Below are 16262 nucleotides of genomic sequence, written 5' to 3'. Positions count from 1 at the left end.
AAGACATCGGGGAGGACTCCTATCATCCATGAGTCAGGAGGGTGGAGCATGACCCCCATCACAGAGCCTCCCCCCCTGATACATGAGCAGAAGATCCTAGAACTCACCCACAAGATGATGGAGCTGCTGACTGGAGAGGTGACACTGCTGGGAATGCTGGGAAATTCTCCAGTAACAGCACTGGAGGGGTCTGGGTGATGACGGTGTCATTGTGTTGTCAGGTTCCTGTAAGGTGTCAGGATGTGGCGGTCTATTTCTCCATGGAGGAGTGGGAGTATATAGAAGGACACAAGGATCTGTACAAGGAGGCCATAATGGAGGCTCCCCGGCCTCTGACATCACCAGGTAAGTGGAGATTGTCCTGATCATAAAAGTGTAAATATCACATAGATACTACTCCCATCATCTCATCATCACATGTAATAATCTCTCCTGTCCTTGTGTGTTTCCTACAGATGGACTCATAGAAAGAAGTCCCCCCGAGAGATGTCCCCGTCCTCTGTTTTTCCAGGACTGTCCAGAGGAGAAGCTCCCAGAGAACCATCAGGTAGATGGAGCTGAGCCCTATACACATCTATATAGGGGGTCCTGCAGTCATAGAGGGGTCATAGATTGTGGGGGTCTCTTATGTGGATCTGTTAGATTTCCCACCTGTCTGCTGTATTGTCCTGAATTGTTACAGATGACAAATCAGGGGGAAGATGTGACTGATATTAAAGTGGAGGATGAAGAAGAGCGGATGATGGGCGATCCCCCGTGTAATAGTGAGGTGGAGGAGGACATTCCAGTCCATGTGACCACAGGTATGGAATCATGAATGGAGGAAGGGAATTGGGAGGTTTCTTCAGGTGAGACTCCACCTTACAGCTGCAGTAAAGTAGCACTCCGGGCAGTGACCCCTGTGTTATGTACAGTGCAGGAGAAATCTTCTCCCAGCTCTTCTCTTCATCCTCTCATGCTCCAGGCTGGACACTCGGCTTAGCATCAGGTTTTGGAGGCACGCCGGCTGCGATGAATGGCTGCAGTGATGGCCAGGGTCTGAGGAAACTCAGTTTACCCACCTTAAGGGGTTTTCCAGGCTCTTGATAGTGATGGGTTATCCTCAGCATATGGCATTATTATCTGATCGGTAAAGGTCTGATTGCCACTCCTTCACGGTCAGCTGTTCCTTGAAGGATCTAGCACCTTTAATGAAATAGGAAACTCAGCGCCGTTCAAAGTGCAGTGGCCCTGCTGGGTTACTGCAGCTCAGCTGCCATTAAAGTTAGGGGCAGCTGTGCTGTAGTAACCTGGAACAGCCACAACCCTTACGGCGCTTTCTGTGAAGGTTCTCGTTCATCTTGGTCATGGTATATCAGTAGTGATAAGTCAGAAGAACTGGACTTGTTAAAAAAAAATTCTTGAAGACCTTTTGCTAGTCATCTGACTTAGTCCGACTGGTTTGTATGACAGAATGGCATTACATTTCAGTGACTTGTGCTTTGAGAATGTTTATAGATGTATATGAATTGTATTACTTTCATGGATTGACACTTTTTATCTATTGGTATTTTCTGAAAAATAAATCTAAAAGAAATTATAACAAATAAGGGGATTGTCTATTCCTTTACAAGTGATGACCTGTCCTCAGGATAGACCTTCACTATCTGATTGGTGGGGATCCAACGCCTTGTCCCCTGCTGGTCAGCTGTTCTGCAGTAGCTCCGGTGCAGGAAGTCAGCGCTGGAACTACACTGCTCAGACTGTGGACGAAGCCGGTTACTGCAGTGCTGCTTCCATTCATCTCAATAGTAGCAGCACTACAGGAACCAGCTGTGTCCAACGCACAATGGATGGACCTAATCAGAGGTGTGTGGGACCCCTGAAAATCAGATACTGGAGGCCCAGCCTGAGGATAGGCTATTAATTATAAAGGAGTGGACAACCCCTGTAAGGTCTAAAATAGGCCGTTCATGAAGAGTTTAGGTTATTGTAATAAAATCATCCCCACTTGATATCTAAGGACCAACTGTGGTGGCAGAGGACAGGCCTGATTGTCAGAGAAGGGTCAGATTCTCAGATTTCTGAATGTTTTCAGGTCTGGGTTTATGTAATAGAAGTGATCGGTGAGTGTAGAGCAGAGTCCTGGACTTTATCATCCATCCATTATAATTATAAGGACACGACCACAAATGATTTCCTTTTAGTTCAGTTTTTGATTCAGTATTTTGTGCCAAAGCCAAGAAAGGATTCATATAAATGGGAAATATAAAGGAAGGACTTGTACTTCTCCTTCCTTTTGACATATAAAATCTACATAACAAACTGCACACAGCCTGATAGGAAGCTTCTAGAATTGTCTTCTTTACTGTTTGGAAGGAAAACACAATATCTCTTTTTTAACCCTAACAGAAAATCCAAGTAAGAACTCTGAGGGAAACTTCATCTTATCACTAAATTATAAAGTAGAAGATGAAGATATCGGGCATGGCTCTTCAGGAGAAACCCTCATTACCTGTAATGTCCATCCAGGACTTCATAGAACAGATCTGTCAAATAATGCTCCTAATCATAAGGAACCTTCTCCTGACCAATCACAGATTGTTATCACAAGTACCGGGCCGAAAGAGGTTACTTGTTTTCAGTGTGGGGAATGTGGAAAACAGTTTACAGACATCTCAGGTCTATATGCACACAGAAGAATTCACACAGTAGAGAAGTCATATTCATGTTCAGAATGTAGGATATGTTTTACAGATGAACCAAATTTTCTTAGACATCAGAGAAGTCACACAAGAGAGAAACCATATTCATGTTCAGAATGCGGCAAATGTTTTACAAAAAAGTCAAGTCTTGTTAGACATCAGAGATTTCACACAGGGGAGAAACCAGTTTCACGTTCCGAATATGGGAAATGTTTTAGAAATAAAGCAAATCTTGCTAAACATCATAAATCTCACACAGGAGAGAATCTATATGTATGTTCAGAGTGTGGGAAAGGTTTTACACAAAAGTCATATCTTCTTTCTCATGAGAAATATCACACAGGGGAGAAGCCATTTTTATGTTCAGAATGTGGGAAATGTTTTGTCACTAAAGTAAACCTCAAGATTCATCAGAGAAGTCACACAGGAGAGAAACCGTATTCATGTTCAGAATGTGGAAAGTGTTTTGTTACTAAAGACAGCCTCAAGGTTCATCAGAGAATTCACACAGAAGAAAAAAAAACATTTATATGCTCCAAATGTGGTGACTGGTTTATAAAAAAGTCAGGTCTTGTTACACATGAGAAAATTCACACAGGAGAGAAGCCATTTTGATTTTTTTCATGTGAAAAAGAAATTCAGAATTTGAAACTCATCAGAGAATTCGCACATAGAAGAAACTATATTCTTGTTTGGAATGTGGGAAGTGTTTCCATGCATTAAACAGCCTATATTAGAGTATATTTTTCTGTGGATCTACCCTGGGTTTGCCAAACACCCAAATTATATTTCCCTGAGGTCAACAGTGACCAGGATCCATGGAGGAAAAGTACTGTGGATTTGAGGAAAAAGAAGAGCGTTGTTTACTGTCAGAGCAGTGAAGATGATTGTCCCCATGGACCTTGCTTCTTACCATATTCATACCTCCGCCAGCACTGCAGGAGAATCCAGAGGGACACAGTGAGAAACGGAAGGACACCTCCTGTAGACTTTTATGTAACCTATGTGGACATATGGAATGGGTATTTGCTCTTCATTAATACAATATATCAAGATAAAGGTGATGGGGAAATAACAATTTGAGTTGACAATAATTTGTTAGAAAACCCAGATCTTCTATTTCCTTCCATTTCCTTCTCTTTGCCTCATTCACACTTGTGTATTCTGGTCAGTATCTTACACCAGTATTTGTAGGATATAATTAGGAGTAGCTCCCGACCATGGAAGACTTTCCATTATACCTTTCTCTGTTTTATTCCGTTCCCTGTTACGGCTTACAGATACTGATACAAGATACCGACCGAAATACAAAAGTGTGAATGAGGCCTCACTGTCTATTGGTCTCTTCCAATGGAGCTTTTATTTAAATTGCTTTTGTCAATTAGAATGGCTTGTACAAGAAATCTCCGACAATATATGCAGGGTGCCGAACTACAGGGGAAAATACTTGAGGCTCATGGTGGGCCGATTGGGGTAATGGTTGTTTGTACTCACAGTTAGCAGAGGCCTTCCTGGGTCAGCAGTGCAGTGGATGGGAAGACAGAACGAGATCTGCCGGGGCACTCTCCGTTGCAGGGAACACCAGCCAGATATTGGTTGAGGTGCCCTTGATTTTGGTGATGTTTAGAGTGCTTGTGGCTGGACCCCTGTGTCTGTGACGCCAGCACCGTTAGGTGCAAAGGCTGAGAGTAGTAGTTGTAAGAATGATATGGATTGAAGAGACTAAAGAGTTTCAAGTGAACTGTTTTTTTACTAAAGCTGATCCAGGTTATCAATGTATAAAAAGTCATTTACATCAGAGCAGTTTTTATAATGATTCCCATTAGTTCTCAGAAGTTGCATGGGGAATAGTCCTTTATGACAATCAGTCTTTCTCTCTCTCAAGGCTCCAACTTGGAGGTTAATGCTGTTCTTATTATACTGTATAATCCTACACTTCAGTTTCCTTTTATAGGAATACTATATTCAGACAAATGATCCTTTTGCCTTCAAGTATGGTGGGTATCTGATAGCTTGACATTTCTCCACCTAATGCAAAGGATGTTGGAGTCAGATACACGACAGTTACCTTCCTTTGTCAATATCTTCATTACCTTCCTGGGTTGTCTGGAGATACTAGAGATCTTTTCCCTTCTATGGCCTGGTACATAGAACTAAGTATGCAGTTTGAATAACTCACAAGAATGGCTGCTGAGGTTCAGGTTGTCCTCGGGCATCACACACACACACACACACCTTCTTCTTTCCTGCTCTCTGAACACACACTTAGTGTGGGGCAGAGTTAGCCCTGGGAGGCTTGTTAGAACCTCCCACTCCCTATGCAACTTTATGAGAACCTCTTCACAAGGACAGTTTACATGAAACACAATCACAACATTAAGCAGTGTGTTTCAGGACACTGCATATACACTGCCACTTACAATGCTGTCCTAACACCTCTCCTGTTGCAGTATAATTAGACCTAATGATATCAGTAATGCAAATGCAATCAATAGTAATGAGCGAGCACCAAAGTAATCGGCTCAAACACATTGCTATATTCGAGTGCGCGGCCGAGCACCCGATTATAATGGAAGTCAAGATGAGACAACCAGGCACCCCCTGCTGGGAAGAGAAGAGGGTGTCTGGTTCATAAAAAAAAAGGTTAGAAATTGATGGAAACCCAATCAAAATGGTTTGAAAATAGCATTAAGAGGATAGCTGGATGCGTCTTAGACTCCTATTATGTACAACATACAATAGACAACCACACAAAGGCTATATGCCAAAAGCCAGGTATGTGCAAGCCATCAATCTATCCATGAAACAGATAACAGTCAGCATACCTTACAATGGCAACCTTGTGCACTATGAGACATTCCAAACCAGCTCTCATCTGTCTGAGAACCAGTAAACCTCAAAGTTATTTTGCTTCTGTTGGATGGCTTGGGTGGACCTGCACACCTAGATCAATATCATTAGGGTGACAAAAAGGTTTCCGATTGTCCTAACATAATATTTAATAACCTTTCTACACAGTTTTGTCATGTGACCCGTGGTGATTCGCTGTGACATGGTTTGTGCCCCCTCTCAGGCGGTATAGTCTCCCAGTGGGTATTGAGGTCTGTTGCGCCCTTGCGTTCTGGCTGCGGCGTTCTGTGGTTGCTGGTTGCTTAGGGCAACGTCCTTTATCGCAGCTTATTTGCTGTGGTTCCTGGTTTACCCCTGACCTGATTAGGTACCTCCCTGCTTGGTTCTGATAAGGTTAAACCCTCTCTTCGGTTCCAGGGGTGTGTCCTTTCAGGTGCGCTCGTTAGGCTGCTACTTCTGTCTTTGAGTGTGGAGGTTCAGGGCTCAGTCTGCATAGCTTGTGGTCAGTACTGTTAATCCAGGCTGTTCCTGTTCTTGTGTGCATTCTGGGGACCAGTTCTGTTCAGGCTGTCCAGTACCCTACTATGTTTCTGCTCTTGCTATCCATGCCATGCCTTGCCTTGAGGGTGTCTGTACCCTGCTATGTCTATGTTCATGTATGTCCTTGTCCATGCCTGGTGGGTATCATGCCCTTTTGGCTTTGTCATATCTGTCTATGTTTTGCTTTGCCAGGTTTTGCCTTTGTCCGGCCACCTATGTCTCGGTATGGGTCGCCTGGTTCTGCATTGTTGTCTTCTGTTCCATTCCATGTCCTGTACCTCGCTATGCCTGTTCATGTTGCCATGCTATGTTCATGTCATGATGGTTGCTTTCCTTGTTCATGACATGATGGCTGTGCTCCTAGACGGTTTCAGCCGGCTCCAGGTTCCATGATGGTTGTGTTCCTAGTCGGTTTAAGTTGATGTCATGATGGTTGCGTTCCTTGCTTATGACATCATGGCTGCGCTCCTAGATGGCTTCAGTCGCATCCAGGTCCGCCTCTGAAAGGGGGCTTCATGAATTCCCCGGAGGGGGAATTCCCGTTCCAAGCGATGCCTTGTCCACGCCAGGCTCACAGTGCGTCTCGGAGGTGCCTGCGGGACCTCCGGCACGTGACATCATGTAATAATATATTTGCATAAACATTGGCATATGGGAAAGACATGCAAATGAGCAGAATCTGCCTTGTTTTTCAGCTGTCATAAGACTATGAAACCAATAGAGGGTGCTATTGAGTTATGAACAGCACCCTCTATTGGTTTCACAGTCTTATGACGAGACAAATATTCTTGTCAGAAGACTATGAAACCAGTAGAGGGCGCTGTTCATAACTCTGTATGATTGGTTTCATAGTCTTCTGACAAGAATATTAGACTGAGTCTTATGACAAGCTTATTAGTGTAGCCTTTTGCATGGAAAATCCGCGATTAGAATATTCACGATCTACACTAGGATGATATCTGACACTGGGAAAGCTGGGTAATAACTCGTGATGAACACTGAGTTATTACCCAGCTTTTCCAGTGTCAGATATTATCACTGACTTACTACATAATTATTACATAATATTCGCTATATTGCTATATATTAGTTTTTAGACTAATATTCTAAAAACGAATATATAGCAATATAACGAATATTATGTAATAAATATGTAGTAAGTCAGTGATAATATCTGATAACTCAGTGTAGATCACGAGTTGGATCGCATCTTGAGAGTTGACAGCAACAGATTCCAAATGCAAATAGCAGACTGGAAATGACCTCTGGACCTTTTATCTGCTCATTGTAATTGGGATAATGAGGGAATAACACACACCGGCCATGGGACAGCTGAGAAGCCAATTGTCCCATTACTTTTGGTCCCTTAACAAGTAGGAGGCACAGATGCAAACTGCTGTAATTCCTGCACCGTTCACCTGATTTGGATGTAAATACCTCAGATTACAGCTGACAGTCTGCAGGTAAAGCTGACAGTCTGCAGGTAAAGCTGACAGTCTGCAGGTAAAGCCGACAGTCTGCAGGTACAGCTGACAGTCTGCGGGTACAGCTGACAGTCTGCAGGTAAAGCTGACAGTCTGCGGGTAAAGCCGACAGTCTGCGGGTAAAGCCGACAGTCTGCAGGTAAAGCCGACAGTCTGCAGGTAAAGCCGACAGTCTGCAGGTAAAGCCGACAGTCTGCAGGTAAAGCCGACAGTCTGCAGGTAAAGCTGACAGTCTGCAGGTAAAGCCGACAGTCTGCAGGTAAAGCCGACAGTCTGCAGGTAAAGCTGACAGTCTGCAGGTAAAGCTGACAGTCTGCAGGTAAAGCTGACAGTCTGCAGGTAAAGCTGACAGTCTGCAGGTAAAGCACATCTTGTTTGTTTCATTTCACATCCATTGTGGTGGTGTATAGAGCCAAAAATGTTACAAATGTGTCGATGTCTCAATATTTATGGACCTGACTGTATATAGTAATTACTCTTGTTCTTACTTGTGTGACCCGCCTTTCAAAAAGAATGAAGAAAACTGATGAGCGACCTATCATGCTTGTCTATGATGAGAAAGAACAAAAGGAAACCACTCAACACGGTTCCCCCTCCTCACTATGACGCCGTGCTGAGATAGGGTTAGATGAATCCCAGGGTATTTTCATAAGTCCGAGCAACCGGGATCCTACCTAGAAGGGGTAGGTTTTCGCCACTGCGGGTGAAGAGGATAGGAAGGGCATGCCCAGGGGATTCGCTAGGCAGGGGAAAGTCTACAATCAAGTCTCCAAAGGAAAGACAAAATGGATACTTGCTTGTTGAGAACTATACTTTAGCTAAAATGTCGGCCAGGCACCCAGCCAACGCCTAGAACAAGAATCTTACTTCCCGCCTCATTATGTGCCTCAAGACAGTTTCTGTTCATCTCAAGCAAGCAGCTACAAGCAAATATCCATCTGTAAGGGAGAGGGGGGAACTTCCTCTTGCACACAGATGTGGCAGAAAATACAGAGTTTTTAGCAAATAGCAAAGATATACGCCATCCTACATCCCTCGCTTCTTCCTGTTCTATATTTGCTGCCCTATATAATGTCAGCTGTTCCGCAATAAACTAGAGATCTTGCTTTGACCCCCAGCTGTGTGTGTCTCAGTTTGATTTCTCCGTGCACGTATTCATCGACATTGATTTGGAGCAGTACATCAACCGAACTGGCAGCTTGACCAGAACCAAAACACTAGTATTGTCCACATTACGGACAAGGATAGGGGCCAGCTGTTCCATTCTGCAAAATATGGAATGCACACGGACGTCATCCGTATTTTTTGCGGATCTGTGTTTTGCGCACCACAAAATACATACGGTCGTGTGCATGAGCCCTTAGACTGTACGCATTCGATAAACACTGCAGCCATGAGGTCTGGATTACTGCCAGATTGGGCCATTGCTACTGACGTGTTCTGGGAGCTTGGGGTGTGTTTTTATGTCGGTTCAGGGAATTGTTGCATGTCCCAGTCTGCTCCACATCCATTATTACTAGGTGACATTTTTATAAGTTTAGTGCAGGTGCAGGACTCTAATATAGAAACTTGACTCAAATACACCTACAATGATAAATACACCTATACAATGGGGAAAATAGGTATTTGATACACTGGCGATTTTGCAAGTTTTCCTGCCTACAAAGAATAGAGAGATCTGTAATTTTTAACGTAGGTACACTTCAACTGTGAGAGACAGAATCTAAAAAAAAAATCCAGGAAATCACATTGTATGATTTGTAAATAATTCATTTGCATTTTATTGCATAAAATAAGTATTTTATACAATAGAAAAACGGAGGTCAGATGTTTCCTGTAGTTCTTGACCAGGTTTGCACACACTGCAGCAGGGATTTTGGCCCACCCCTCGTACAGATCTTCTCCAGATCTTTTTGGTGCCGGGGCTGTCGCTGGGCTACATTAAGTTTCAACTCTCTCTAAAGATTTTCGAGGACCTTGAAATGCTTCTTATGGAGCCACTCCTTAGTTGCCCTAGATGTGTATTTCGAGTCATTGTTAGGTCATGGCTGGGTCTTTCATGCATATCTTCAATGCTGTTACTGAGGGAAGAAGGTTGTTGGCCAAAAACTTGCGATACATGGCTCCATCCATCCTCAACTTAATATGGTGCAGTCGTCCTGTCCCCTTTGCAGAATAGCACCCCTAAAGTATGATGTCCCCCCCTTGCTTCATGGTTGGGACGGTATTCTTGAGGTTGTATTCATCCTTCTTCCTCCAAACTCGGTGAGTGTAGTTGATATCAAAAAGTTATATTTTGGGCCCATCTGACCACATGACCTTCTCCCATGCTTCCTCTGGATGATGCATATGGTCATTGGCGAACTTCAAATGGGCCTGGACATGTGCTGGTGTGAGAAAGGGGACCTTGCCTGTCCTGCCTGATTTTAATCCATGACGGCGTAGTGTGTTATTCATGGTAATCTTTGAGACTGTGGTCCCAGCTCTCTTGAGGTAATTGACCAGGTCCTCCCATGTAGTTCTGGGCTAATTCCTGACTTTTCTCAGAATCATCCTTACCCCACGAGGTGAGATCTTGCATGGAGCTCCAGACCGAGGAAGATTGACAGTCATCTTTTGTTTCTTCCATTTTCTAATAATTGCGCCAACAGTTTTTGCTTTCTCACCAAGCTGCTTGCCTATTGTCCTATAGCCCATTCCAGCCTTGTGCAGGTCTACAATTTTGTCTCTGGTGTCCTTAGACAGCCCTTTGGTCTTGAACATGGTGGGGAGGTTGGGGTGTGATGGATTGAGTGTGTGGACAGGTGTCTTTGATACAGGTAACGAGTTCAAACAGGTACAATTAATAAAGTTAATGAGTGCAGAGTAGGAGGGCTTCTTAAAAAAAAACTAACAGGTCTGTGAGAGACAGAATTCTTGCTGGTTGGAAGGTGATAAAATGCTTATTTCATGCAATAAAATGCAAATCAAAAATTAGAAAAATCATACAATGTGATTTTCTGAATTTTTTTTAGATACTGCCTCTCACAGCTGAAGTGTACCTACCATAAAAATTACAGACCTCTCCATTCTTTGTGGGTGGGAAAACTTGCAAAATTACCACTGTATCAAATACTTATTTTCTCCACTCCCTTAGCTTTGAGGCCTAGAGGTGGTGCTAGTAAGCCCTTGGCTTTGACCACAGAAAATTGAGATAGAATTTAAACAGTTATTCTACATAGCCTCCTGAGATAACCATGCACTTCTGACTACTGTGTTACAACATCTTAAACCTGTCCAGAATTTGATTGGGTGGCAAACCAGGCATTAATCATGACAGTTGTATCAGAAAGGCTCCCTTGAGGTGTTGTCACAGTCCTGTCACAACCAGACAGCTGAGAAGCTCTGACAGAGTCCTTTCAGAACCTCCTCCTTGAGTTTCTGTGTTGTGGTATTCAGCTCCTCCTCTCGTTAGCCTCTCTCAGCTGTCATGTAGTTGGACTGATTGCTTCCCTTTAAATTCCTCCCCAGAAGGCTTTTCTGGGCGGCTTATACTACTTCCTGGAGTGTGTGTGCATGCTGACTCTGTTCTCCTGTTTGCTTCAAAGCTAAGTGTTGTACCTTTATCTGTTATTTTCTGTTTGCTGGATCCCAGGTGACCCTGACTCCCTCCGTATCTTGTGTAGGGTGCCGGTGGTCGTGTCCCCTCACTATTGTAGGGTGCTCAGGGCTTTATAGTCAAGGTTCGTGGATATGCAAACCTCCACCATTAGGATCTTTGCATAGGCTGAGCAGCCAGGGAAAGTGCCAGGTCTTCTGCAGGGGTCTCCCTTGGTTCCTTAGCTTTCGGATCCAGCGAGTCATTTATACATGTTGCTTTGACTTGTTTCCTGTACACCGTCCGTGACATTATAAGCCGCCATAACCGTCTCAAGCATGGATCCGGTTTCACTTTTGGCTGAACGCTTCCAGGGTCTTTCATTGGAGGTAGCTGATCTCCGTAAGACTTTTTCTCAGCTTCAAGTGACCGGTTCAGCTTGCGTTCATGGAGTTTGTTCTGAGCCTAAGATCTCGCTCCCGGATACGTTCTCCAGGGGTAGTGAGAATTTTGTGCGTTTTAGAGAGGCTTGCAAACTCCATTTTCGCCTTCTTCCCCACTCCTCTGGTGATGAGGAACGGAGGGTGGGGATCATTATATCGCTGCTCAGAGGTAACGCTCAGTCCTGGGCCTTTTCGCTGCCGGAGGGGGCACGGCCTCTCCGTTCAGTGGATGAATTCTTTTTAGCCCTGGGTCAGATATATGATGATCCGGATCGTATTGCTCTGGCTGAGTCTAAACTACGTCTATTATGCCAGGGTAAACAATCCGCAGAAATATACTGCTCAGAATTTCGGAGATGGGCAGTTGATACTGGTTGGAATGATGCTGCACTCCGAAGTCAATTTTGCCATGGTCTTTCAGAGGGATTGAAAGATGCATTTGCCTTTCATGAGAGGCCTATTTCTTTGGACTCTGCTATGTGTCAGGCCGTTCGTATTGACAGGCGTCTTAGAGAGAGAGGAGAGATGTCCCCTTCCTGTCATACTCAGTCCCAGGACAGTGCAGCGGTCCCGTTCTGTGCGCAGGGGTCTCAGTCGCCGTCAGCCCCTTCTGAGCAGGAGCCCATGCAGCTGGGGTTGATTGCTTCTGACAATAGAAGATTCAGCTCGCATGGGAGGGTTTGTTTTTGTTGTGGAGGTATAAATCATTTGGCAAATATTTGTCCCTCTAGGAGTTTCAGGCAGTTTTCTGGGAGTAATAAAGAAACAAACAGGAAAAAATCTTTTAAAAATGTTCCGTCTGTTACTATTGGCAGGGTTGAGGCGGAAATTTAAGGTTTTCCATTTGCTTGTAGTTCCCGTTTTGTCCTGCCGGCTAGGGTGGCGCTAGAGAGCAAGAACATTTTTTGTGAGATTTTTGTGGATAGTGGAGCAGCGGTTAATCTCATTGATAATCAATTTGCGATAACTCATGGTTTCCAGGTGCGCACTTTGGGAAAGGATATTCCTGTTTTTGCTATCGATTCCGCTCCACTTTCTCAAAAATCATTAAAGGGCATAGTTCACAATATCCGTTTAATTGTGAGTGATGCTCATGTTGAGGATGTGTCATGTTTCGTCCTTAGCGGTTTACCTACCCCTCTGGTGTTGGGGCTGCCCTGGCTCACTAAGCATAACCCCACCATTGATTGGCAAGCGAGGCAAATAAATGGTTGGAGTGACTTTTGCAGAGAGAATTGCCTCATGACATCTGTTTCTGAGGTTGCTACTAAGACTGTACCATCTTTTCTCTCAGAATTTTCGGATGTCTTCTCTGAGAGTGGAGTTCAGGATTTGCCCCCGCACAGGGAGTACGATTGCCCTATTAATCTCATCCCAGACGCCAAGCTGCCTAAATCTCGTTTATACAATCTTTCCCAACCTGAAAGGGTCGCTATGCGTGCTTATATCTCTGAGAGTCTGAGAAAGGGACACATACGACCCTCAAAGTCACCTGTTGCCGCTGGTTTTTTCTTTGTTAAGAAAAAAGATGGTTCTTTAAGACCTTGTCTGGATTTCAGGGAGCTGAACAATATCACAATTCGTGACTCTTATCCGCTTCCTCTGATCCCGGACCTATTTAACCAGGTTGTTGGGGCTAAAGTCTTTTCCAAATTAGATTTAAGAGGGGCATACAACCTGGTCAGGGTCAGAGAAGGGGACGAATGGAAGACTGCCTTCAATACCCCTGAGGGCCATTTTGAAAATTTGGTTATGCCTTTTGGTTTGATGAATGCCCCAGCCGTTTTTCTGCATTTTTTATCATTTGATGGGAAAATTTGTATTGGTGTATTTGGATGACATTTTGATTTTTTCTCCCGATTTCAAAACTCATAAGGAACATTTACGTCAGGTCTTGCTCATCCTGCGGGAGAATAAATTATATGCGAAACTGGAAAAATGTGTGTTTGCGGTTCCAGAAATTCAATTTCTGGGGTTTCTTCTCTCCGCTTCTGGTTTTCGCATGGACCCCGAGAAGGTCCGCGCTGTGCTTGAGTGGGAGCTTCCTGAGAATCAGAAGGCGCTGATGCGTTTTTTGGGCTTTGCCAATTATTACAGGAAGTTCATTTTGAATTATTCTTCTATTGTTAAACCACTCACTGATATGACCAGAAAGGGGGTAGATTTTTCTTCTTGCTCAGTAGAGGCGCGTAAGGCTTTTTCTGATATCAAGGAGAGTTTTGCTTCCGCTCCCATCTTGGTGCAACCTGATGTTTCTTTACCCTTCATAGTTGAGGTTGATGCTTCTGAGGTGGGTGTGGGGGCGGTCTTGTCTCAGGGTTCCTCTCCTGCCAATTGGCGACCGTGTGCCTTTTTCTCAAGAAAACTCTCCTCCGCAGAGAGAAATTACGATGTGGGAGATAGGGAATTGTTGGCCATCAAGTTGGCTTTTGAGGAATGGTGCCATTGGCTAGAGGGAGCCAGACACCCTATTACCGTATTTACTGACCATAAAAATCTGGCCTACTTGGAGTCAGCCAAGTGTCTGAACCCGAGACAGGCCAGATGGTCGTTGTTCTTTTCTAGGTTTAATTTTGTTGTCACGTTCCGCCCTGGAGTTAAGAATGTGAAGGCAGATGCCCTATCACGTTGTTTTCCGGGAGGCGGGAATTTTGAAGACCCGGGTCCCATTTTGGCTGAAGGTGTGGTGGTCTCTGCTCTTTTTCCTGAATTGGAGGCAGAGGTGTAGGCAGCCCAGTCAGAGGCTCCTGATCTTTGTCCTCCTGGGAGGTTGTTTGTGCCTCTCGCTTTAAGACACAAGATTTTTAAAGAACACCACGATACGGTCCTTGCTGGGCACCCGGGGGTAAGAGCCACACTGGATCTCATCGCTCGGAGATTCTGGTGGCCTGCGCTTCGTAAGTCGGTTGAGGGTTTTGTGGCAGCCTGCGAGACTTGCGCTCGTGCCAAAGTCCCTCATTCACGGCCATCAGGTCCTCTCCTTCCCTTACCCATTCCTTCCCGTCCTTGGACACATCTGTCCATGGACTTCATAACGGACCTGCCTCATTCCTCGGGGAAGACTGTGATTCTGGTGGTGGTGGACCGTTTTAGCAAAATGGTGCATTTCATCCCTTTTCCTGGTTTGCCCAATGCTAAGACGCTGGCGCAGGCATTTGTTGATCACATTGTCAAATTGCACGGTATTCCTTCAGACATAGTCTCTGATAGGGGCACGCAGTTTGTTTCCAGATTCTGGAAGGCTTTCTGTTCTCGCTTGGGGGTTTGGTTGTCATTCTCTTCTGCTTTCCACCCGCAGTCGAATGGCCAGACAGAGCGCGTCAATCAGAATCTGGAGACATATCTGCGCTGTTTTGTGGCGGAGAATCAAGAGGATTGGTGTTCTTTTTTGTCCCTTGCTGAGTTTGCTTTAAATAACCGTCGTCAGGAGTCGTCTGATAAGTCACCATTTTTTGGTGCATATGGGTTTCATCCACAGTTTGGGACTTTCTCGGGAGAGGGGTCTTCTGGTTTACCTGATGAGGACAGATTCTCCTCGTCTTTGTCATCTATTTGGCAAAAGATTCAGGATAATCTAAAGAGCATGAGTGAGAGATATAAGCGTGTGGCAGATAAGAGACGTGTGCTTGGTCCGGACCTGAATGTTGGTGATCTGGTGTGGTTGTCTACCAAGAATATCAAATTGAAGGTTCCCTCCTGGAAGTTGGGTCCTAGGTTTATTGGGCCTTACAAAATCCTGTCTGTCATCAATCCTGTTGCATACCGTCTTGATCTTCCTCAGACTTGGAAGATCCATAATGTTTTTCATAAGTCCTTATTGAAACCTTATGTTCAACCCATTGTACCCTCGCCTTTGCCTCCTCCTCCGATTATGGTTGATGGGAATCTTGAATTTCAGGTCTCTAGGATTGTGGATTCTCGTCTTGTCCGCGGTTCTCTTCAGTACCTTGTTCATTGGGAGGGGTATGGTCCTGAGGAGAGGATGTGGGTCCCAGTGACGGACATTAAGGCCTCTCGTCTCATCAGGGCTTTCCATAGGTCCCATCCTGAGAAGGTGGGTTCTGAGTGTCCGGAGTCCACTCGTAGAGGGAGGGGTACTGTCACAACCAGACAGCTGAGAAGCTCTGACAGAGGCCTTTCAGAACCTCCTCCTTGAGTTTCTGTGTTGTGGTATTCAGCTCCTCCTCTCGTTAGCCACTCTCAGCTGTCATGTGTTGGACTAATTGCTTCCCTTTAAATTCCTCCCCAGAAGGCTTTTCTGGGCGGCTTATACTACTTCCTGGAGTGTGTGTGCATGCTGACTCTGTTCTCCTGTTTGCTTCAAAGCTAAGTGTTGTACCTTTATCTGTTATTTTCTGTTTGCTGGATCCCAGGTGACCCTGACTCCCTCCGTATCTTGTGTAGGGTGCCGGTGGTCGTGTCCCCTCACTATTGTAGGGTGCTCAGGGCTTTATAGTCAAGGTTCGTGGATATGCAAACCTCCACCATTAGGATCTTTGCATAGGCTGAGCAGCCAGGGAAAGTGCCAGGTCTTCTGCAGGGGTCTCCCTTGGTTCCTTAGCTTTCGGATCCAGCGAGTCATTTATACATGTTGCTTTGCCTTGTTTCCTGTACACCGTCCGTGACAGGTCCCTCCCATGACAGAGTTGAGAAGATCGGAGAGAATTGCGGCACATGAGGGTAT

At 44.9% G+C, this 16262-nt stretch overlaps 1 protein-coding gene across 1 annotated transcript; it reads left to right on the top strand.

The window, feature by feature from the left end:
• The first annotated feature begins 742 nt into the window (after positions 1–742).
• On the top strand, positions 743–3783 carry LOC122933896 (gastrula zinc finger protein XlCGF7.1-like). The gene is made up of 2 exons (XM_044288999.1): positions 743–803; positions 2392–3783. Exons 1-2 carry the CDS (start codon positions 743–745, stop codon positions 3297–3299), a joined length of 969 nt encoding a protein of 322 aa, XP_044144934.1. The 3' UTR covers positions 3300–3783.
• The last annotated feature ends 12479 nt before the right edge of the window (positions 3784–16262 follow it).

This window comes from Bufo gargarizans, chromosome 4 (genome assembly GCF_014858855.1).
Source record: "Bufo gargarizans isolate SCDJY-AF-19 chromosome 4, ASM1485885v1, whole genome shotgun sequence".
NCBI lineage: Eukaryota > Metazoa > Chordata > Amphibia > Anura > Bufonidae > Bufo > Bufo gargarizans.
The sequence above is the reverse complement of the archived record's forward strand: the minus strand, read 5'-3'. Positions and strand labels throughout refer to the sequence as shown.

What these genes read in the sequence shown, in the direction of transcription:
- LOC122933896 (XM_044288999.1), top strand. Translation starts at nt 743, where the DNA reads ATGGGCGATCCCCCGTGTAATAGTGAGGTGGAGGAGGACATTCCAGTC. An exon ending in TCCAGTCCATGTGACCACAG is followed by an intron (nt 804 to 2,391) that starts GTATGGAATCAT and finishes TAACCCTAACAG; the next exon opens with AAAATCCAAGTAAGAACTCT.